Here is a 24,976-nt window from a genome sequence, read left to right on the forward strand (position 1 = left end):
CTATATAAAAAACTGAAGATTGAACAACATGAACCCTACCAAAAACCTTGGTGTGATCCTAGGTGACAAATTCGGTTAAAAGATTTAATATAAGGACAATCAAATATCGCAAAATACCAAACAGAGACCCCCGTTTTTCCGTATAAAAAAGACAAAATATAAGATAAAAAGGCATTAATAAATTTGTTTCTCGTCGGACGCGCTGAAAGTTAGCTCCATCACTTTGCATAATTATAAGAACAGTCTTTCTTCGGAGAAGAACCTCTTTTTAAGTGAAATGAACATAAAAGTTTTGTGCTTTTATTTTATCGTACTAGTTTATCAGAATACTTTATCAAATGCGGAACAACTCTACAAAATCTCTCTTACATGCAAATAAAATCTTGCTTTGTGTCCATGGTAAGAAATGAAAATAATCTTTTGGTCGTAGCTAAAATATGACCTATGAATGGCAATTACGGTATTGAATGTCCTCCTGTTCTGGTACATCTAAACTCTCACGCCTCCAGATTAAGGGTACCAGTTCAATGATAAGTGATGAATACATTGATAACAATTTGTGATATCAAAGTATGGAAAGTTTGGCTTGGTAATTTTTTCTTTCGCTAAATCTTATTCCTTTTTAAATGGACTACAGAATTGAAAAAGGATAAGTCATGCAGAAGTATCAGTTTTTCTTATTCTATATTCGGATATTTTGTTTCTTTGGACATGTGCAAAGTTTAGGTAAGTCATTATTAGTATCCATTGTTGGAATTTTATTTTAAGCTCTGAATGATTGATAAAATAAAATACGCAAATTGCATAAGGTCAGTGATTTAGAAGTAAACGTTTATCAAACAATACGAACAGAAAATAAAAAAAAAAAAAAAAATTTAAACGAACAACTAAAACTTTCAATGATCACCTTTATAAAAAAAAATAATCATGGCTTCTGTAATCGACCTATATGGTATACTGCTAAACAGATGAAAAAGCAAACCAAAACAAAAATAACAAAATAAAACGATTCAAAAACCATTTCCATTCTCAATTTTAAAAGAAACAATTTCCACCATATCAGATAGACGTTTCGTTTTCTTACAAAAATTCCGTTAAATTAATGTTTCAGATCTATACAAATGCACAATTTTTCGTCCGTATGTGTTAAGAGATTACGTACTTATAGCCTGTTTTTTTCTATAAATAAGTATATAAACTGTATACTAAAAATGAGAGGCACAATCAGCATGGGCGAAACAAGCAATATTCCTGCTTTAAAAGAGAGGCGAAAGATACCAAAGGGACATTCAAACTCATAAGTCGAAATTAAACTGACAACGCCATGGCAAAAAAAAAGGAAAAAAATCAAAAGACAAACAACATTATACAAAACACAACATAGAAAACTAAAGAATGAGCAACACGAATCCCACCAAAAACCAGGGGTGATCTTAGGTGCTCCGGAAGGGTAAGCAGATCCTGCTCCACGTGTGGAACCCATCGTATTGCTTATGTAATTTTTCATTTATCTTTCAGATCAGAGCGGAGGTGTTAGTTTAACTAATATATGGCAACAAAACGCTAATACTATGAATCAGATGTTGGGAGGTTTTTCTCCGTGCAAGATGGAATTTTCTGGTCCCAGTAGTCAAATGAGTTATGGAAACCAGTTTGGTAATTTTAAGCCTGGTACCGTTGGAAAGAGATCTGTTGAGAAGACAGGTAAATTGAAAAGAAAACAAGTCCGTTCATCAGGTTCATGCAATTTAGCGTACATTTTTGTAATTGTGTTACCAGAAACAGAAACAGACTTATGGTTGCTTTATCTATAGATAATCTTCAATTGTGAAATAAATACTACCTCCAGGAAAATCCTATCACAAATTTGACTGAAAATTTCTCAGATTTAGCAATATTGAAATAAAATTAAGTTTTGTAACCAATCTAAGGCATGATCAATTTACATGCAGGGCTGCTACGTCTGGTATAAAACGGTCATTAGAACTAAGAAAAAGATAACCAAAACAGTCTTATTTTTTCGATAGATACTGTAAACTTAAATTCGTATCGTGATTGTATTGCCACGATTAATTTTTCAGTTTAACTTACGATTTAAGAGGACAGTGTCTTTATTTTGCACAAAAAATCTTTTGAAAATCACACATTACGCATGCGCAATTGACATTACTCAAAATCAAACTCGTGATGTATCTCTTTATATGAGAAGTGAAGAGGAACAGTTGATGAATAGTAAGACATTCTAGTTTACTAAGTCTTGCTGAATAAAACGAATACTGCCAGAATTGAGCCATGAAGGATTAGTTTATCTAACTTAATTTCATAGTTACATTCATGCCGGCCCAGCTACGAGATTTGTTCAATAGATATAAGAAGATGTGGTATGAGTGCCAATGAGACAACTCTCCATCCAAGTCAAAATTTATAAAAGTAAACCATTATAGGTCACAGTACGGTCTTCAACACGGAGCCTTGGCTCACACCGAACAGTAAGCTATAAAGGGCCCCAAAAATTACTAGTGTAAAACCATTCAAACGGGAAAACTAACGGTCTAATCTATATAAAAACGAGAAACACTTATGAACCACATCAACAAACGACAACTACTGAATATCAGATTCCTGACTTAGGACAGGTGCAAACAAATGCAGCGGGTTTAAACGTTTTAATGGTACCAAACCTTCACCCTTTGCACTTTTCTGTCTGTTTTCAGAAAATTGTCCTTGCCCAGGTGTTGACAGTAAAGGATGTCCGACGTGTGTTTGTAGTACTTCGGGTAAGTAGACAATTAATCTTATAGAAACCAATGACATGGTTAAGGTGAGATAACTCTTTATAAATACTGTCTCACAATGCACGTGAAACATAATTCAAAGTATGTATCACATAGAAGCTTGTAATATATATTTATGAAGATAATTGGCACAAACATACCAGCGACTTTCTGGAGTTACCCCTCTTAACGTCGGTACATTTACTTTGCTTATATATGACTGTTTTAACATTTTTGTATGGTATAATAGATAATGTTTCTATTTTGTCTGGTTGTTTATGTTCTGTTATACTGGTATAATTGCATTCAGTACTTTTCCAATTTACAAAATTTAACCCAGTTCGGAAGTCACACAAGTTTTATGGCTATACTTTCAATTACTTTTAAAACGTAGAAAGATCCATTATTTAAAATCTTTATGAGGTGTGTATAGAAATTTGTTGTTGTTTTTATTTAAGGACTCAACTATTCAGTGAAAATAACATGTATCAAAATTAAATTATTTAAGGAATCATTTTATTATGACTGTAATATCTTTTCTGTCAATGAAGAAATAACATCAAAAATGTGGTGCACACTGAATAACCCGCGTAGCCGGGTTATTTTAAAGTGTGCACCACATTTTTTATGATATTTCGAATAGACAGAAAAAATATTACAGTCATTTCTTATAATTTAATTCTTAATTCCATTTTAAACCGGAGTAAATCATGAAAAAGCGTTGATGACGTCATGGTCACATGACAAAATTATGTCTATGAGCCCAGGGGTTAAAAAAATTTGTTACAGCTCACTAGCCCAGGACTTATTGGTAGCAGGATTTTACTAGCCCTGTTGAAAGAGCTGCTAGCCCATCAAAACTGACCTGCTAGCCCGAGTATACCTTTCAAATTTAGAGTGGGTGTCCCTTGTTTTGAATGCTGCATTATACACGGTATTTGATAAAATAAATCAAATAAATTTTTGTTTTATTAATTATAACAAGGATCTCTAGACATCTTTTTGGATATCCCTTGTACTATGGGTTAAATATTTTCGGGCACAGAAAACATGTTCATTGATAGTCATGTTAAACCAGTGGTTCAATTCGTATATTTGTTGTTCCCACATACAAAGCAGACTTTTTATCAGCGAGATCGGGAAAATAACGGCAATATTCATAAAAAAATCATCTCTTGTTTATCATGAGTAACAGTCGACCTTGCCCATGGGGAATCTTTCTGTCCATGACACTATAGATGTTTTTTCCGCTTTTCCTGGTCTTATTTGGCATTTTTTGGGATAAATTTTCAGCCTCATTACCCCCTTCATCTACCGTTTTTCGTTTTAAAACTGACAAAGTTCCTGTGGTGGCCGTACTAAAATGTTTAGAAATAATTTGTGCATGGTTTCAAGCTCAAATTAACAGCTGTCCGACAAGACAGGTCAATATCGATCATTACATCATACACCCAAATACCATTAATTGAAAATCTCGGCTTAAGCAATGTACAATAACCCCTGTACTGAGAAATTGATATTGAAAGTACGTGAATTGCGATCAATACATGATACCGGTCCACCCAGAGTTAGTTGTTCTATTTTTAAAACATGTACAAAATCGGTTCAAATTCTTGGAATCCCGGATGACGTACGTAATTGAATCTGATTGGCTAAGATAGAATAGTGATGAGGGGATTTTCCACTTACTATTTTGGAAATGCCAAGAATTGTTTGTTACTAGTCCGTCGGGCATATTCGGTTACAAGTTTTAATTGCCCGAAGTGTAAAAGTCTAGTCCCGGGCGTCGGGCTAGTGGATTTTTTAACCCCTGTGAGCTGATAAACAAAACAACGTCAGCCAATCGGAAGACGCGTTACATCCAAAATTAAATTATTTAAAAATATGTTTTAGCTAATGTTGACTTTTAGAATTTGACAATATACTTAAAAGATATGAAACACCATCAAACAAACGCCCACATTAGTAAGGTTTTACTGCCAGAGACGTCCATGGATAATTTTGCATCGAAATTCCGTCTGCATTTTCAGTTGACAAAAACTTTTTTATGGTTAAAGACTTCATAAATACTGATGATTTTTTTCGATTTATGCTATTTTATTGCCCCACTCATCTTTTGGTACCCTCTTCCCGTTTTAATGTATATAATCTGAAAGCGTTAAAGACAAATAACAGAACCAAAAATATTTTGTCATATTTTCATTTAAAAATGTTGTTGTTTTTTCTTTGCATTGGTTGTTGCTGTTTATATATTAATTTCAGAAACTGTGATTTAATGTTCGAAATGTATTGTATATTAAACATTGTACCTTGATGTAAATAAATCATATATCAAATATGTAGATAAATATCTGTTTTGTGGAGTCAGTTTAAGAGTTTTTTTAAATTTGTAGGAGACGGACAGGTTGAAGGATTGGTACAACCCAGCACAACCTCTGGCACTGTTCTTCCGTTAGCAGAATTTAAACTAACCAATCAAACCCGTTCTTTTAAAAATTTCACCACCACAACATTTCAATCAACAAAAGAAACATACCAAGAGATGTCGACTGTTTCAACAACTTTTTCCGAAAAATCCAATGTCAACAGTTTTATTATCGCTACCATGCCCAACAAGAAACTTCAAGGAAAACAAGATGATTTAACACAAGAAAATAAGTTGAACGATAACCAAAATTTTCAGGACCATTCGGAACAAACTAAAAACTCTACCGGAAGTACACGCGTCGTTCATTTACCCTTAGACGACACTACCGTATATATCGGAATTGTCACTGGTTTAGCTACTGTTTTATGTTTCGTAACAATTACCTCGTTTGTTTTTCTTTATAAATGGCGGAAAGCAACTGAAAATTTAAAACATGAACAAAATGAGTTATATTTTACTGAAAAGTCATTCAGAATAAGCATGGAGAGGCAACATGGTAAAAACCAAGACGATGAACATGAACAAGAAAGGTCTGTTTCAATGTCTTCAAACTACCCTACTCCGCCAGCTTCAGATATTAGCTTGGACTCTGTATTTACCGTTGATCAAACCACTGATGTGAAATCTCCAATTAACTCCCCTTCATACGGGGAACAGCTTTCTGCGCCGCTGATGTCGCCTGGGTCGAATGTCTTCCTTTACCCTCCTGAAGCATACCGCCACGAATATCTTGAATTGATGTGAACCCTCGTTAAGTTGTAGAACATTGAAAACTAGTGCATTAATGTTTGACGAATACAATATATGAGTATCACGATACACGAAAGTTAATTTCCAAATATCTACATATGTGATGGTGAAGTGAAATAAAACCGTGTTTTGTTTATTTGTTCTATGGGTATAAAATTAGAAATAAAATGTACATATTTATGCCATGAAGATGTATTAAAGTTCACGAAAATGTTTTAAAGGTTACATAAATAACTTGTTCCTATAATATCTGAATTATACAGTCATAGGCAGATTTTAGTAGTGTGTTGGTCGACATTGATAGAATGGAGTATGCACCCGTCAGTTAATCACGGAAGACCTCTATTTACTTGAGCCTGCTGAAGCCCTGATGTCAGACACCATCTTATGTAACATTCGTAACAGTTTAAATCAATGTGACAAACCTTTAAATCACAGAACTGTGCATGTCGAAATCCGGATGATGTAATAACATAACGCTTTTCACTATGTTTGTCGAAACAAATGAGTTAATACCTCACTATGTGATGCATAGGTACGTAGGGACAAGACTCTGTATTAAGCCCCCTGCCACAGTCTATTCCCTACATTATCATAAATCCCCGATTTTCCAATATATATATATCAGTTATTGGTACCATATGTGTTTTTTTTTTGTCTAAATATACATGTTTGCTATCACTCGACTATAGACTGTAGCGAAAGGTTGCTAACTTCGTTCCAAGGAATTGGGCACAGGGCGGTATGAATTGTTTTAAACATAGGCGAGTAAGGAAACGAATTTGTGTTGAGCAGCCCATAGTCCCTTCCCTTCATTATCATAAATCCACGATTTTCCAATTCGCTCAATAGTCGAGTGGCAAGTTGATAGTATATATTATACAGTCATATATAAAAATATTACATATGGTTTTATGTTTCTTGTTTCTCATTGCTTTATTTGGTCACATGTTTCCCAATATATATTCTGTATTTTTTCACTATCTTGACATATTGACTCGACGTTACTATTTTTAAAAATGATATTGACTCCTTGTTACTAAAAGTAGTAACATAGAGTCAATATCATTTCTAAAAATAGTAACATCTAGTCAATATTATTTCTAAACTTACACTATTAACATATATAATATATAAATTAAGCACTTTTACTCAGTCAATACGTTACATATGGACCTGTTATTTTATATTGAACCTTGGACTTCGTCCTCGGTCAATATAATCTGGACAGGTCCATATATAACGTATTGACCTCGTCAATATCCCATAATTGATCAATATAGCATATTGGTATATATAATGGTACAAATAACTAATAGATACTGGGGATTTAATATAATGAAGGGGAGAGACTATAGGGGCTCAACACAGAGTTCTTCCTCGCTCACCTACCTATGTCAATAACTTGTCGTAACCCATATTATTCAAGACCCTAATGCTAGAACCCATGTCAAAACTCAGGTGTCAGACCCCATGTCACTCAAAAACAAGCCAAAACGGTTATTTAACGTTTACTGGGGCAGACCCAGTTGTAATAATTTGCATGTGCATGTTGATGTAAAATCATTAATGTCCGGCGGCCAATATTACAAAATAATCCAGGCAGGAGAGAATATACAATCTGAATATGAACTCTGCTAAGCTCGACAGACTGAGCTGAATATTTTATGTTCTGATTCGAAATTAAGGTAACAGTGAACTGGAAGACACGTGAAACCATGCGGACACATTATTTTGACTCAAACAATTACAAGATTCGTTAAATTGAATTCTATGGCTGGCATAAGTGATTAACATCCAGCCACAAATACCATATATGCATATTCTTGACGAAATATACATTAGTATACAATATTCGTACATGGAAAACCAGGAGACTTTAGTATATCGCTGCGTGTTATCTGTACACCTGTATTTGTATAGTAGAAAGGTCGATTGCAGAATAAATAGACATTATATAAATAACACATAGCTAAGAGGGTGATAGAGCAGATTGTTACCCCGAGAAAACATGGTCAACTGAGGCGAAGCCAAGGTTGACAATGTCTTTTCGAGGGGTAACAATCTGCTCTATCACCCTCTCAGATATGTGTTATTTAATTTATTATACTGAATGTTCTGTTATTACTGTCGATTAAGTTTCAAATTCAAAGTAATAAACTATGATGTCTTGATATACTATGATATACTAATAAGAACCATCCGTATTTAATAAAGCGCACACTTGATCAAGCGACTCCGTGAAGGGTAATAGAGTATTTGCCATAGGATAGAGTCGTATTTAATAAAGCGCACATTTGATCAAGCGTCTCCGTGAAGGGTAATAGAGTATTTACCATAGAATATAGTAAATTGTCTCCCTCGTATTAACCAATCAAAATCTGGCATTTTGACATGAAGTATAATAATATATGTTGTTATTGGCTTTGAACTAGCTGTCAGTAACTGCGAGTGCTCTCGGATCTCTACTTAGGTGTCTTTTTGTTGTTAGGGATGATGGATGGGTAAATACGTATACCCTGCCACGTCCGGTCAGTGTTTTTGTTTGATGTTTTTCTGCTTTGTGTCGATCTGATGAGTTTAGCCTTTTTCAACTGATTTTTATAGTTTGTTCTTATCTTGTGCTGTTACACCACTGTCCCAGGTTAGGGAGGGTTGAACGCTCACAAACATGTTTAACCCCGCCACATTCTTTATGTGCCTGTCCCAAGTCAGGAGCCAGTAGTTCAGTGGTTGTCGTTGGTTCATGTCTGTCATATTCGTTTTTCGTAAATTGTTTTGTTATAAAATAAATTAGTTTTCTCAATTGAATTGTTTCATATTTTTCATGTCGGGGCCTTTGATAACCGACAATACGGTATGGGGTTTTCTCATTGTTAAAGGCCGTACGGTTGCCTATAATTGCTTACATCCACTTTATTTGAAAGTAGGGCTAGGATGAAATTTGAAAAAAAATAGGCAGGACAGGAGTTTTGAGTAAAAAAAAGGCAGGATGAGATTATTTGCACAAAAAAAAGGCAGGATGACAATTTAGTTAAATAAAAAAGTCAGGATAAACTAAAAAAAAAAGGCAGGACCGAATAGAGTGAAAAATAAAAACGCAGGACCGAATAGAGGGGAAAATAAATAGGCAGGACAAAATTTTTCATCCTAGCACCCTCCCCCCTCCCCCCCCCCCCCCTCCCCCATAAAAATCAAATGGTAGCTCCCTAAATCTGTAAAGGAGTAGGCCCAGTAAGACCCCTTTTTGGCCCCAAAATATAGCAGTTTTACAAAATTGTTTAGCTATTTATTGAAAAGAAGAATACTTCTGTTACATAAATATGGACTGTTTTTGACAATAATATGCACATGTATCGGGTACTAGCATCATTAAGTCATGCTAAATTACTGAAATCTTCAAAATTTTAGCATTTTGGTTAATTTTTAGACAGATTCCGTCTGAAATGGAAGTGGCTGCATTTGTGTTGATTCTTAATATCTAAATGTAAGTTGTATTTGATGATAATACATAACATATATAAAGGTTGATAATGAACACGGATGCGGCCACTTTCATTTTTGACAACAACCATCTGAAAAGTGACATATTATGGCATATTTGATAGATTTTTCATATTTAAGCTTGAATTTGAGCGTCTTTAATGACTAAATCAGTTCAAATCTTTCACAAAAAATAAAATGAATCAACCGAAGTAGACACTTAAGTGTTTAAAAAGTGTCCAAAATCTTTCATCAGATGAACCTTAATTTTGAGGCCAAAATCGGCCCTTACTCCTGTTTTCAAATTTCAAAATTTGTATGTTTGACACATTCTGTCGAATGTAAAAAATAGTATTTATTTAAGCAACACGACAGGTGTCACGTGCGGAGCAGGATAAGCTTACCAATCCAATTTTATAACAACTATGAACACAAAAATGTAACTTTCAGCAGGTCATATCCTTGTTCTTGGTACGATTCACTATGTTGATCAAAATACTCAGAACCTATCACACAAGAAGGCTTTCCAGCACAATAATTATTCATAATATCTGTAATATTGTCACTTGGTTTGATATAGCTTGACGAGATATCACAGTCCGGCATTTTACTCTGTCGTTTATATGTGTACCGTGTAATGCTCACGTTAGTTATTACAACTGATGTCGACTCAGGGCAGATTATACTGGTTCCACCTTGATTTCCAGACGGTTTACAAACCATCAACCAGTTTTCTGAAATGGAAGCAAAAGTTATTTTTTGGGAACTTAAAGAATTCATATATCGTTTTATTAAATTGAATAATTGTTGATTGTTTGCTTCCATGCAGTGGAAATCGTTTCATACTAATTTAGGACGATAAACCGATTACAATAATTACAATATGTGGGTTCTGTAAAATAGGCCGACCGGAGTGATGGGCGGGAAATTTAGACTGACACTAGAAATAACAGAATGAGGGATAGAGGACACAACAATTTTGCCTTGAAACATGCCACTTACGAATTAGATAAAGAGTGTTTCCTATGGTTCTTTAAAGCGGAAGAGCATGGCACTCTTACATGTACTACACGATGTATCGGCGTTAACGTTCCCATTAGTAATAGACGTTGCTGCGTATTTATATATCCCGCACAGCCAAACGAAAAACCCACTTTGCCAAGGGTTTAATTGGCGTTCGGAAAAATGTTCAAGTGACTACCCTTGTGCAATATTGCTTTTGTTTTTGTGTTTTGTTTCTTAGAAAAGCAAGAATGTGGACTGGATATGCTTGAGTAAATGGACAAATATATATTGCTGCTTGTGTCAATTGTCAAATATTTATTGATGCTTGAGACAATTGGCAAATATAAAGTGATGCTTGAAAAGATGGACAAAAATATATTGCTGCTTGTGTCAATAGACAAAAATATAGTGATGCTTGAGACAATTGTCAAATATAAAGTGATGCTTGAGACAATTTGCAAATATATAGTAATGCTTGAGAAAATAGTCAAAATATATATTGCTGCTTGTGTCGAATTTCAAATATATAGTGATGCTTGAGACAATTGACAAATATATAGTGATGCTTGAGTCAATTGGTAAATATATAGTAAAACTTGAGACAATGGCAAAGATATAGTAATGCTTGAGACAATTGGCAAATATATAGTGATGCTTGAGACAATTGGCAAATATATAGTGACGCTTGAGACAATGGGCAATTATAGAGTGATGCTTGAGGCAATTGATAAATATATGTTGGTGCTTGTGACAAATGGCAAATATATAGTGATGTTTTTTTGCAATTGGCAAATATATATTTTTCTTGTGGCAATTGGCAAATATATAGTGATTCTTGATGCAATGGACTATTATGAATTACTGCTTGTAGCGATTGGCAAATATATTTCTGCTTGACACAATAGACAAATACATTTTTGCTTGAGACAATGAACACATATATACTACTGATGCTTGAGGCAATGGACAAATACAAATATGTAGATATGTCTGCCTATGTGTAGTGACAACTGTCAAGTATACCTTCTCCATCGGATTTCACTTTAGAAAATTTATAAAGTGCCTAGAAAATCAAACTAACAATGTAAGAGCAGATCTGATTCTTTACTTACTTCCCAACAGGGATTGGAAACTGTACTTTTCACTTCTCACTTCTACGTCACTACCGCCTAAGTTTGCGCAGACGCCTCATCCCCTACCCTAACTATAACTGATAAAAATCAGCTTTCGTTTCGGGAGGTGTTACCTTCTCGTAAGTATTAAGGATGTACTTTGGTGAAATTAAATAAATCAAGAATTTAAAATTGATACTATTAGTAAGAGGAGCATAAGTTAAGGAACAAAATTGATAGGTTATGGAGCTCAATTTTTAAAATGGCGGGAAAAGGCTGACTCAAACTTTTACCTTATATTTGCATTGGTATTATTTGGGTCTGAAATCGCAAGAAAAAAATCTAGAATCTGCTTTAATTTTGGTAAATGGTTTTTTATGAGATATTGAAGTCTAACATGAAAAGAAAAATGGGTGTTATGGGGCAAAATATTTTACCCTGTATCGTAGGAAAAAAAACCAAGGAGTCCGAACATCTAACAAAAATTCACAAAACTCATCTAATTACATCCTTAAACAAGGACATCTAATCACAATACACGAAATATTTTCAAATGTACAGGAATGATCACCTACTCATCTCTTCAATATAATTACAAGATGCAATCATATTTTTAGAGGCATACAATCACTATGAATTTATAATTAGATATGTCGATGATGTCTGCATATGTGGAGTGACAACTGTCAGTTATACCTTGTCAATCTGATTTCTTATGATTAAGAAGTATCAGGCGTTATAATATGTATATATATCAATGGCTACTTGAGAAAAAGAACTCAGATAAAACGAGACCACCGAGCTCGAGGCGGTGTAGGTTAAGCAATACTATAGTAACCAGGAAAGTCACCGAATGAGCGTTTTTATATAAAAAAAATACCAATTGTATTCAAATGTGTACTGAGCAAACTTTATTTCTATCTGTGTTGTTTTTCGAAGAGTGTGATGTTAAAAAATGCTTTATTTAAAGCATTTAGGGTAAAATATTCAAAGCGTCCAGAAAATCAAATAAAGCACCGAGAAGAGGAAGTTTTTTTTTCCACATAATAAAGAATCTATTTCAAATAGATTCTTTATTATGTGGAAAAAATCACGTAGTACAAACTTTGTAATATTAAGTTTGAGCAAATAGCTTTTAATTTTAAGCATGGTAGTCAAAGATATTTGAAAAATGTTAATGAATTATTCAAGTATGCCTTTTTGAGTCGACGATAACTCACATTTAAATATGATTTAATTTTGGATGTTACAAGTCTTCTGATTGGCTGAAAGATTTTTGTCCATCAGCTCATAGACATAATTTTGTCATGTGACCGTGACGTCATGAACGTTTTTTTTTACATTATTTACTCCTTAGAAATGAAATTTAGAATTAAACAATAAGGTATGACTATAATTTTTTTCTCTGTCTATTCGAAATAACCACAAAATTGTGTGCACACTACCATATTTTTGATGTTATTTCTTCATAGATTGAAAAGAATATTACAGTCATTCTTTAAATAAACCGTGACAAAGTTAAATTTTTCGTAACTGCTTTTCTAATGATTTAGATCCCTATCCAGAAACATAACTCCACAAAAAAAACCCTAATTAAATATTTTCCGATAACTATTCGAAATTTTTTCGTAAAAGATGCAGAACACTTTTTTACTGTAAACCAACTTATTTTCGCGGATACTTTAATTTCGCAATTTTCAAATTTACTTGATGTAGATAAATAAGGAAAAATTAATCCAAGTGTAACATATTCGCGACGATTTATATTCGCGTTATATTTTACTCGCGAAAGTCGCGAAAATAAATCGCTCGCGAAAATTAGTTGGTTTACAGTATTTATTCCTTTAAGTATCTTATAACAATTCGCCGACTTTATTCAAGAGGTGCATATAAGCTTTTTTCGCAGGTTTTTTTTTTAATTCTGTTCATCTCTTTCCTTTATCCATGCGCTGTCTTCTAACATCGACTTTTAGTATTTGATGATATCTTACCGATTTTTTGTAGCCTCTCTTTTTAAGCATATTACCAGAATTTGTCAGAAGAATAATATTCTTGTATATTTAAAAAAAACCTTTCTGTATATTTTATCGTTTTAACAAACCTTTGAGTAATTTATCACAGAACGCTGGCTTAGCATAGACAATACTGAAAATGATAGCACCAGTTAAACTAAAAATGGCCACCAATGAGGAAACGATACCAAAAACGCACATTCGGTTCTTCTTTGTTTTTGCTAATCCAATAAGTTTTTCATACTGGTGTGAAATACGATTAGGAAATGTCTTCTTCGTTTTTTCATTGTTGGTTGGCTGGCAGTTATCGTGTTCCTCATCAGTTTCTGCACGTGGCACGGGTACGTGAATGTCGTCATAGATGTGTGTAGATCTGTCACGTGAAACCGTAATTCCAGACGACATCAGATCGTATTTTTCTCGTTTTTTTAAACTAATTTTGTTTGATGTACTTTGTGTACCACTGAATCTTTTGAACTATACTAACGCAATCGAAAATGATGATACACACAATTTAGGGAACTAAAATTATTTACAATCAGTACGCGTTGTGTTTGAAATTAAGCAGTCGGGATCCTACAAGACGGAAACTGTTAAATACGACCATTAGTTGCTGTTTTTGTGAGTTTTTGTGGTTTTAACATTTTGAACATTGACTCCACAAACTGTAGGTATCCACCATAACGTATCAGATTTGAAAAAAGGAAAATGGCCCTAAACATTTTAAGAAAACAGAAATTAAGCCTTCCCATCTTGATCCTCTTCTATTGCGATAGCATGGAACAAGATTTTAGATTTAGATCTTTGAATTTTGTATTTACCATCGGGGTCAATTATTGAAGACTGTATGTCGCACTCTCTGTATCTTTTGTTTATTTATGTCGTTTGGTTGCTGTCTAATTGACGTATTTTTTGTTCATTGGTTTGCATGGAACAAAATAGATATGATTTTGACAAATGCATGAAACATGGCTCAGAACGTATGGTCTTAAAACTTGATACGAACCAGTTGTATTGATAGGAAAACCTAATTATGATTTCCTGAGCAAATACGGAAATATATTGTTTTAGATAATGAGGAAACAATATGGACTATTTAGACAATTTGATGTCAAAATTCAAGTGTTTGAAGTTAAAAACTGTTTTCATTTTGTAAAAAGAAAAAAATAAATATCTGATAGACTGTTTTTCCTAGAACGTATTATTTTTGTGTGGTCAAAGGCATCGACTATTTACCTATTGTGGAGGGCATGCTTTCTTCAAAAAATAAAATGTTTGATTCTAATTATCTTGATAAAAATATTGTTTCAGAAGGACAGAGAAAAATAGTTTGCTTCAATTAAAAATTAGGGGGTAAATAACATTTAAACTCCCCCAAAAAATCGTTTTCTTATATTTTATTGGAAACAATTTTTATTTTTAATTAAAGCCAAAAAAGGTTGTGCACCCTAAAGAGCAAAAAAAAAAACCAACAAAAAACAAAAAACAAAACATGCCCCATCCGCCATACACAAGAAAATGTCAGCGCTATATTAGTCAGCTGTCTAAATTAACAGAGATTGATTGGTTGATGAACATTTTCATTTCACGTGGCAGATTAAAGAATTCGGAGGATTCGATTGTTGGAGGTCGGTATGATCTGTCAAATATTTTTGGTAAATCTCGTTTTATCCTATTTAATGTGTTTTATAGCCAGGAAATAAAATGTTAATGTACTATCATTAAACCTGCTTTGGGATATTGAATCCGGGATTTTTTTCCCCTTATTGTTTACATAGTAACAGTGCATAGGAAGTCATTCTTTGACTGTTTTGACGTATTTACACTGAATTCATTGGATGTGTACTGAATGATACATGTATTATAGTCTTGGATACATGATGGTTTTATAAGTTGTTATTGGCTCTGAACTAGCTTTCAGTGGATAATTTTTTTGCGGATATATTATTTCGCGTTTTGCTCTTTCTTTATAAATACAAGAAGATGTGGTATGAGTGTCAATGAGACAACTCTTCCATTTCGCGCCGATTTAATTTCATGATTTTCAAATGTACTTAATACATTTAAATAAGTGAGGATCTAAGTTTTACTTATTTACAACGATCTATATTCGCGATTTATTTCTACTCGCGAAAGTTGCGAAAATAAGTCGATCGCGAAAATTAGTTGGTTTACAGTATTACACGTCGAAGACAATGCTGGATATAATGATTTATATTAATAAAATAATAACACCATTTTGCTACTAATTCAAATTGGAAAGCTAGAGGTACAATGTTACCGTCGTCAACATCCGATGCCAAGCATCCTACCGAATGAAAAGCTCTAAATAGTCTAGAGTCGGCAGAGCAGATCTAATCTTACGCGTAAACACTCCGGGAGAGAGGGACTGACCAACATAAAGACAGACATACAAAATTAGTTACGGGTTATGTTCTTCTCATATATTTTATGATGATATGATACTAAACCCCTAAGGGATTGTGCTTGATTTTCATAAGATGAATACATAATCTTTAATCAGTTTAATTGAGGTCTGGAGCTGGCATGTCAGTAACTGGTAGTAGTTCTTTGTTAATTTATGTATCATTGCCATACTGCTTAGTTTCTTTTGTTACCTATTCTGACATCGGATTCGGACTTCTTTTGAACTGATTTTTTAATGTGCGTATTGCTGTGTGTTTGTTTATTCTACATTGGCTAGAGGTATAGGGGAGGGTTGAGATCTCACAAAACATGTTTAACCCCGCCCCATTATTGCACCTGTCCAAAGTCAGGAACCTCTGTCCTTTGTTAGTCTTGTATGTTTTATAATTTTAGTTTATTTATATGTTTTGGAGTTTAGTAGACAGACAGACATATAGCAAGCCAGAGCGACAGACAAACATTAAAGACAGAGAAAGTGAGAGATAGAGGTAAAAAGTATTACAAGTTTTTTTTAGCACCTATGAACACAAAAATGTAACTTCCAGCAGGTCATATCCTTGTTCTTGGCACGATTTGCTATGTTTATTTAAATACTTAGAATCTATCACACAAGAAGGCTTTCCAGCACAATAAATTCTCATATAATCCGTAATATTATCACTTGGTTTAATACAGCTTGGCGAAACATCACAGTTCGGCATGTTCGTCTGTCCCGTATAAGTGTACCATGTAATGTTCACTTTAGTGATCACAACTGATTTCGACTCAGGGCAGATTATACTGGTTCCACCTTGATTTCCAGACGGTTTACAAACCATCAACCAATTTTCTGAAATGGGAAAATATACATGTAGTTTTTTTTTTATTTCAAACCCTTAATATTAATATATCTTTATTATTAGATTGGATGATTGTTGATTGCTTGCTTCCAGTGGTAATTGTTTCATATTAATCTCGGACGAGAACCAACCGTTTACTACAATAGGTGGGTTCTTTGAAATAGGCCGACCGGAGTGATGGGGGGAATTTCGACTGACACTAGAAATAACAGAATGAGGGATAGATGACACAATTTTGCCTTGAAACAGGCCACTAACCAGTACAATAAAGATGTGTTCAAATGGTTCTTTACAGCCAAAGAGCATTGCACTCTTACTACACGATGCATCGGGTAAACGTTCCCATAAGCAACAGACGTTGCCATTTTGTTTAGGGACCAGCTGAAGTGCGGGATTTTTTCGCTGTGTTGAAGACTCATTGGTGGCCTTCGGCTGTTTTCTGCTCTTTGGTCGGGTTGTTGTCTCTTTGACACATTCCCCATTTCCATTTTAAATTTTATGTTGCTGTGTATTTATACATCCCGCACATCCAAACGCACATCCCACTTAGGCAAAGGTTTAATTGGCGTTCAGAAATAAGTCCAAGTGACCAGCCTTGTGCAAATTTGTTTTTCTTTGTTTCTTATAAAAGCAAGAATGTGGACTGAATATGCTTGAGAAAATGGACAAATATATATTGCTGTTTGTGTCAATTGGCAAATATATATTGATGTTTGAGACAATTAACAATTATATAGAGATGCTTGAGAAAATGGACAAATATATATTGCTGATTGTGTCAATTGGCAAATATATAGTGATACTTGCGACAATTGGCCAATATAAAGTGATGCTTGAGAAAATGGACAAATATATATTGCTGCTTGTGTCAATTGGCAAATATATATTGATGTTTGAGACAATTTACAAATATAAAGTGATGCTTGAGACAATTGGCAAAATTAACATGATGCTTGAGATAATTGGCAAATATTAAGTGATGCTTGAGACAATTGGCAAATATTAAGTGATGCTTGAGACAATTCGCAAATATATAATGATGCTTGCGATAATTGGCCAATATAAAGTGATGATTCAGAAAATGAACAAATACTAGTATATATTGCTGCTTGTGTAAATTGGCAAATATATATTGATGTTTGAGACAATTTACAAATATAAAGTGATGCACCCTTGAGACAATCGGCAAAATTAACATGATGCTTGAGACAATTGATAAATATAAAGTGATGCTTGAGACAATTGGCAAATATATAATGATGCTTGCGATAATTGGCCAATATAAAGTGATGATTCAGAAAATGAACAAATACTAGTATATATTGCTGCTTGTGTAAATTGGCAAATATATATTGATGTTTGAGACAATTTACAAATATAAAGTGATGCACCCTTGAGACAATTGGCAAAATTAACATGATGCTTGAGACAATTGGCAAATATTAAGTGATGCTTGAGACAGTATTGTTTTTGAGCAACCAAAATATTGGAACAGCAAAATGTTTTTACCAATCAAGTCATTGTTGTTTCCTGTTTCCAGCTCAATTGACCTGTTTGCACAACTGTCATGGCTGGATTGTTGAGTATTTGCTGGAACACAAATGTATAGATTTAAATGTAATTGCACAACGTGTCAAATATTCAGAAATTTTTATAATACTTCCATGTACTTCATATCTCGACGACAACAAGGTTAATTATGAAAATTAGGTGTGGTATGATTGACAATGGAATCTCAATAGAGACCAAATGACATTACTATACATGTTCGACCTGTTAGTCAAATGCGTTTTGTTAAAATATATTTTTTCACTCTTTTGGTCTTTTGGAATATATTTCGTTTGGGCTTGTATTATATTTTCCTTCGGGTTTATATGATCTGTTCATCCTATTTCGACTCTTTAAAATTCAGAGTCTATCCTAAATTGAGGTAAATTATATGGCCTTCCAAATACCGTTTCGATCCCTAACATCACTGAAGAGACATTAATTGTCGAAATCCGGATATGGTGTACAAAAAAAAAAAAAATCACTTTATTTTTTGCGATATACCATCTTTTCGCAAGTTTATTGTTTTCTGTTTGGTATTAAAATTAATAATTCAGATCCATGTAACATCTGGTGATCAATTTATTTGGTAATCGCCAATGGCAGTCAGCAGGGTTTAAGAACATCAGTTGTTCGACCTGTTAGTCAAATGCGTTTTGTTAAAATATACTTTTCATTTTTTGGTCTTTTGGAAAATGTTGTTTGTGCTGTATTTAGACCCCTCTACCAAGAAATGAGTTTTACATGCACACGTATATACGTTTTGCGGTTTTTATCCAATGCAATCATAGGTTTGAACGTTGTTTTCAATTTAGACTTGTATATATATATTATACAGTTATTTAATATGTAACTATGCAATAGATCAAAATATATTTCCCGAGGTATGGTTGGCTTCGGGCAATAGAACAATGAGCTGATCTTCATACCGAGGGAAATATATTTTGATCTATTGCACTGTTACACATTCAATAACTGTTTTATTACCTTATACAAACTGAGTCAGTTCTAACAAATTCTTAGAAATAAAACACATGAAAGTAACAACTGTATTAATTATAATGTGTAAGGAGCATACATGTACAACCAAAACAATAAACACAAGAACGTTTAAAAGACCCAATTTGATTGGACAACATGAATACCTTTCAACTAATCAGATTTCAGAATAAGAGGTCATAACAGGTCAGTGCAATAGACTGCACACAGGTGCAATAGAACGATAATTTCCAGTGCAATAGACCATGAAACAAAAAATGGCAGAAAAATAGCAAATAATATAGAAATATTAATAAAACAGTAAAATACTCTTTATAAGGTAATAAATATATATATAAGTCTAAATTGAAAACAACGTTCAAACCTATGATTGCGTTGGATAAAAACCGCAATTTTTATACGTGTGCATGCAAAACAATTTTCTTGGTAGAGGGATCTAAATACAGCACAAACAACATTTTCCAAAAGACCAAAAAAGTGAAAAAGTATATTTAAACAAAACGCATTTGACTAACAGGTCGAACAACGGATGTTCTTAAACCCTGCTGACTGCCATTGGCGATTGCCAAATAAACGGATCACAAGATGTAACAAAATGGATCTTTATTTAATAATACCAAATCAGAAAACAATAAACAATAAACTTGCGGAAAAGATGGTATACCGCAAACATGAGGTGCAAAAATTTGTACACCATATCCGGATTTCGACAATTAATGTCTCTTCAGTGATGTTAGGAATCGAAACGGTATTTGGAAGGCCATATAATTTACCTCAATTTAGGATAGACTCTTGAATTTTAAAGAGTCGAAATAGGATGAACAGATCATATAAACCCGAAGACAAATATAATACAAGCCCAAACGAAAAAATATAAATAAGTCTATATTGAAAACAACGTTCAAACCTATGATTGCGTTGGATAAAAACCGCAACTTTTATACGTGTGCATGCAAAACAAATTTCTTGGTAGAGGGGTCTAAATACAGCACAAACAACATTTTCCAAAAGACCAAAAAAGTGAAAAAGTATATTTAAACAAAACGCATTTGACCAACAGGTCGAACAACGGATGTTCTTAAACCCTGCTGACTGCCATTGGCGATTGCCAAATAAACGGATCACAAGATGTAACAAAATGGATCTTTATTTAATAATACCAAATCAGAAAACAATAAACAATAAACTTGCGGAAAAGATGGTATACCGCAAACATGAGGTGCAAAAATTTGTACACCATATCCGGATTTCGACAATTAATGTCTCTTCAGTGATGTTAGGAATCGAAACGGTATTTGGAAGGCCATATAATTTACCTCAATTTAGGATAGACTCTTGAATTTTAAAGAGTCGAAATAGGATGAACGGATCATATAAACCCGGAGGCAAATATAATACAAGCCCAAACGAAAAAATATAAATAAGTCTAAATTGAAAACAACGTTCAAACCTATGATTGCGTTGGATAAAAACCGCAATTTTTATACGTGTGCATGCAAAACAAATTTCTTGGTAGAGGGGTCTAAATACAGCACAAACAACATTTTCCAAAAGACCAAAAAAGTGAAAAAGTATATTTAAACAAAACACATTTGACTAACAATATATATATTGATGCTCGAGATAAGGGACAAATAAATTCAAGGTTTCTTTGCATTGTTTTATTTTTAATTCTGTTCGTCTCTTTTCTTTATCCATGCGCAGTCTTCTATTATCGACTTTTAGTATTTGATTATATCTTACCGATTTTTGGTACCCCTCTTTTTTAATAGATATAGGAAGATGTGGTATGAGTGCCAATGAGACAACTCTCCATCCAAGTAACAATTTATAGCATATTACCACAATTTGTCAGAAAGATAATATCTTCTATGTTTTGAGAAACCTTTCTGTATATTTTTATCGTTTCAACATACCTTTGAGTAATTTATCACAGATCGCTGGCTTAGCATAGAAAATACTGAAAATGATTGCACCAGTTAAACTGAAAATGGCCACCAGCGAGGAAACGATACCAAAAACGCACATCCGGTTCTTTTTTGTTTTTGCTAATCCAACAACTTTTTCGTAATGGTGTGAAATACGCGTAGGGAATGTCTCCTTCGTTATTTTCGGTGGCTGGCAGTAATGTTGTTCCTCAAAAGTTTCTGCACGTGGCACAGGTACGTGGATGTCGTCATAGATATGTGTAGTTCTGTCACGTGAAACCGTTATTCCAGACGACATCAGATTGTATTTTTTTCGTTTTTTTTTTACTAATTTTTTTTATGTACCTTGTGTACCGCTGAATCTTTTGAACTGTACTAAAGAAATCGAAATGACGAAACACACAATTTATGTAATTTTTTAATCAGAATTATTTACAGTCAGTACGTGTTGTGTTTAAAATTATGCAGTCGGAATCAATCGAGACGAAAACAGTGAAATACGATCATTTGTTGTTGTTTATGTGAGACTTTTTTGGTTTTGACGTTTTGAACATCGACTCTTCAAACCGTAGGTCTCTACCATATCGTATGAATTTGACAACAAACCTTATGATAGCCATTGTCGTAAGTACGATGCGTTTTTCTTGAATATACTTCATCCGGTAAAGTCGTGATCAAAAGTTAAAAATATAAAGTGTTGAGAGCATTATCCCCAAAAAATGGACTAAAAAGAATTAAAGTCTAGACCATAATATGAAAAAAGCTTTGCTTATGTGAGTTGCCATTTACAAACTATTACAACATTTATGAATTAAAATACAGATGGAATAAATGAGTTAATGAATGAACTAAATACATGTATAACATAGTAGACAGGTTTTCTTTTCATATTGCATGGAACAAGATTGACAATTTAAATCTTGAAATATTCTATAGAGCATCGGTCGATTGCTGAAGACTGCATGTTGCATTCTTTGTGTCTTTTGGTAGTTATCCATTCGTTTGATGTGTTTGAGCTTTTTGATTTTTGCCATTTGATTAGGACTTATATCTAGATATTGACTATGAGGGTCGGTCGAAAACAAAACTTTACGACAAAAGAGATGATTTCGGCTTCCCAATTGTGAATTTTCATTTTTAGACCAAGAGTTTCAAATGGCGAAGTTGAAATCATCACTTTGTAAATTTTACGGACGCCATCACGGGTTGGTTGACCGTTGTGGAATATCCGTTTCACAGATGATATCGGATATGTTCATTATGTCGTAACTACAATCCCGTTCCCTTTTCACGAATGTGACCTACCGCGTTAGACTATTTACCGGCTTTGTAATAATATGAGCAACGCGACGAGTGCCGCGTGTTGAGCAGGATCTGCTTACCCTTCCGGGGCACCCGAGATCAACCCCAGTTTTTGGTGGGGTTCGTGTTGCTGTTGTACCCCTATTTGTGACATTTTTACCTATTGTGTCTGTTTGTTTTGTTCACACATCCTTGTCAATATAATGGAATTTGATGCGACTGTCATACAAGTGAGAGGTTTAGCGCTTTAAAACCAGGTTTAATCCACCATTTTCTACATAAGAAAATGCCTGTACCAAGTCAGGAATATGACAGTTGTTGTCCATTCGTTTGATGTGTTTGTGCTTTTGATTTTGCCATTTGATTTAGAACTTTCCGTTTTGAATTTTCCTCGGAGTTCAGTATTTTTGTAATATAACTTTTTGGTAATTTATGTATTTTGGTAATTTATGTGTTTCGGTTATTTATGTGTTTTGGTAATTTATGTGTTTTGGTAACTCATGTCTGTCTTTTGGTAATTTATGTCTTTCGGTAATTTATGTCTTTTGGTAATTTATGTCTTTCGGTAATTTATGTCTTTCGGTAATTTATGTCTTTTGGTAATTCATGTCTTTTGGTAATTCATGTCTTTCGGTAATTTATGTCTTTCGGTAATTCATGTCTTTCAGTAATTTATGTCTTTTGGTAATTTATGTCTTTCGGTAATTTAATTTATGTCTTTCGGTAATTTAATTTATGTCTTTCGGTAATTCATGTCTTTCGGTAATTTATGTCTTTCGGTAATTTATGTCTTTTGGTAATTTATGTCCTTTGGTAATTTATGTCGTTGGGTTGCAGTCTCATTGACGTTTATCCCACATCTCCTTTTATTCATTAGTTTTCAGTTCTTATTGCATGGAATATAAAAACATATATCTGTTTATTGCATGGAACATGACCAAGAATGAATGGACTTAAAACTTGATACGAACCAGTTGCATTGATGTGAAAACTTAATTATGATTTCCTGAGCAAATACGGAAATATATTATTTTAGATAATGAGGAAACAATACATAGACTATTTAGACAATATGAGGTCAAAAGTCAAGTGTTTGAAGTTAACACCTGTTTTCACATTGTAAAATGAAAAATATAAATATTTGATAGATTTTTTTCCTAAAATGTTTTATTTTTGTGAGGTCTAAGGCATCGACTATTTACTTGTTGTGGAGGGCATGCTTTCTTCAAAAATAAAATGTTTGATTCTAATTATCTTGATTAAAAAAAAATGTTTTAGAAGGGCAATGAAAAAAAAATTACTTTCATTGAAAATTAGGTAATGACTGAGATTCGTTGTGTTCTTGTATTCTATTGAAAACATTTTTTGGTTTTGATTAAAGCCAAAAAAAGATGTTTTTCTAAGAGGGAGAAAAAAAAAAATGCCCCATCCTCCATTAACAACAAAAACTGAATGGTCGGTGCCGTATTAAATTGGAGGATGAACGCTTTAATGTCCCGGGGCAGATTAAAAATTCGGAAAAGTAGATTATTGGAGGTGGGTATTGGTAAATTTCGTTTTATCCTACTTAATATGTATTAAACACAGGAAATAAAATGTTGATTTAATATAATTAAACCTGCTTTGTGATATTGAGTCGGATTTTATCGTCCTGTTAGTTTACATAGTAACAGTTCACAGGAAGTCATTCTCTGACTGTTTGACGTATTTACACTAAACTCATTGGATGTGTACTGATTGATATTTTAGGCTTGGATACAATATTTTTTTATAAGGTGTTATTGCCTCTGGACTAAGCTTTCAGTAACTGTGGATACTCTCAGATTGGTACTTTCTGTCTTAAGGATGTTCGCTCCTCTGTTTAAAAATAACAAGATTTTTAAATGACTATTATAAATTGATAGTATATAAATAACAGAAATTAAACAGCTGAAAAAAATGATAGGTCAGTGACCTTGTTTTCGAGATATAATCAATTGAAAATATGGCGGGAAATGATTCTCTCTAGATTTTTCATACATTTAACACTGGCACCTTTTGCCTTTCAAAAACTATGAAAAAATAACAAGGATTTTATAAGATTTTCATAAATGGCTGGTCAAACTACATGTATTAAAATTATGAAAAGAAAAGTAGGGGTTAGCGGGGTTTATTGGCACTACATGGATAAAACTAGAGGATTCCGAATATCTGACAAAAAGTCAAAAACAAGAGGAGCGAACATCCTTAAGTCTGTTTGTCAGTTGCTGGTTGTTGTGTGGCTTGTGTCAATATGATGAGTCTGTATGTACTTGTCCTCAGTCAGAATCCTGTATGTGATTAAGTGGATGTCGTTTGTTGGTATTCTTGTCCTCAGTCAGAATCCTGTA

At 33.5% G+C, this 24,976-nt stretch overlaps 1 protein-coding gene and 1 long non-coding RNA gene across 3 annotated transcripts; one reads left to right on the plus strand and one right to left on the minus strand.

Moving 5' to 3' along the window:
- Positions 1-568: 568 nt before the first annotated feature.
- LOC127721290 (uncharacterized) lies at positions 569-6,166 on the plus strand. Its single transcript, XM_052228024.1, has 4 exons — positions 569-726; positions 1,519-1,704; positions 2,715-2,777; positions 5,168-6,166. Exons 1-4 carry the CDS (start codon positions 657-659, stop codon positions 5,944-5,946), a joined length of 1,098 nt encoding a protein of 365 aa, XP_052083984.1. The 5' UTR covers positions 569-656; the 3' UTR covers positions 5,947-6,166.
- Positions 6,167-9,227: 3,061 nt separating this feature from the next.
- LOC127721291 (uncharacterized) lies at positions 9,228-21,705 on the minus strand. 2 transcript variants are annotated; one of them, XR_007991108.1, is made up of 4 exons: positions 21,294-21,705; positions 18,340-18,420; positions 13,654-16,820; positions 9,228-10,169 (listed from the first exon to the last, which is right to left on the minus strand). It is a non-coding gene; the product is annotated as an uncharacterized LOC127721291 (long non-coding RNA). The 2 variants fall into 2 exon arrangements; XR_007991109.1 differs by lacking the exon at positions 18,340-18,420.
- Between the last annotated feature and the right edge of the window lie 3,271 nt (positions 21,706-24,976).

Source organism: Mytilus californianus, unplaced genomic scaffold (genome assembly GCF_021869535.1).
Source record: "Mytilus californianus isolate M0D057914Y unplaced genomic scaffold, xbMytCali1.0.p SCAF_12, whole genome shotgun sequence".
In the NCBI taxonomy this organism is placed as follows: Eukaryota; Metazoa; Mollusca; class Bivalvia; order Mytilida; family Mytilidae; genus Mytilus; species Mytilus californianus.

Bases quoted from the DNA above. Each gene is read 5' to 3' on its own strand.
- LOC127721290 (XM_052228024.1), top strand. From the start codon at position 657: ATGCAGAAGTATCAGTTTTTCTTATTCTATATTCGGATATTTTGTTTC. The intron at 727-1,518 runs GTAAGTCATTAT...TTTATCTTTCAG, and splicing joins TGGACATGTGCAAAGTTTAG to ATCAGAGCGGAGGTGTTAGT. The intron at 2,778-5,167 runs GTAAGTAGACAA...TTAAATTTGTAG, and splicing joins GTGTGTTTGTAGTACTTCGG to GAGACGGACAGGTTGAAGGA.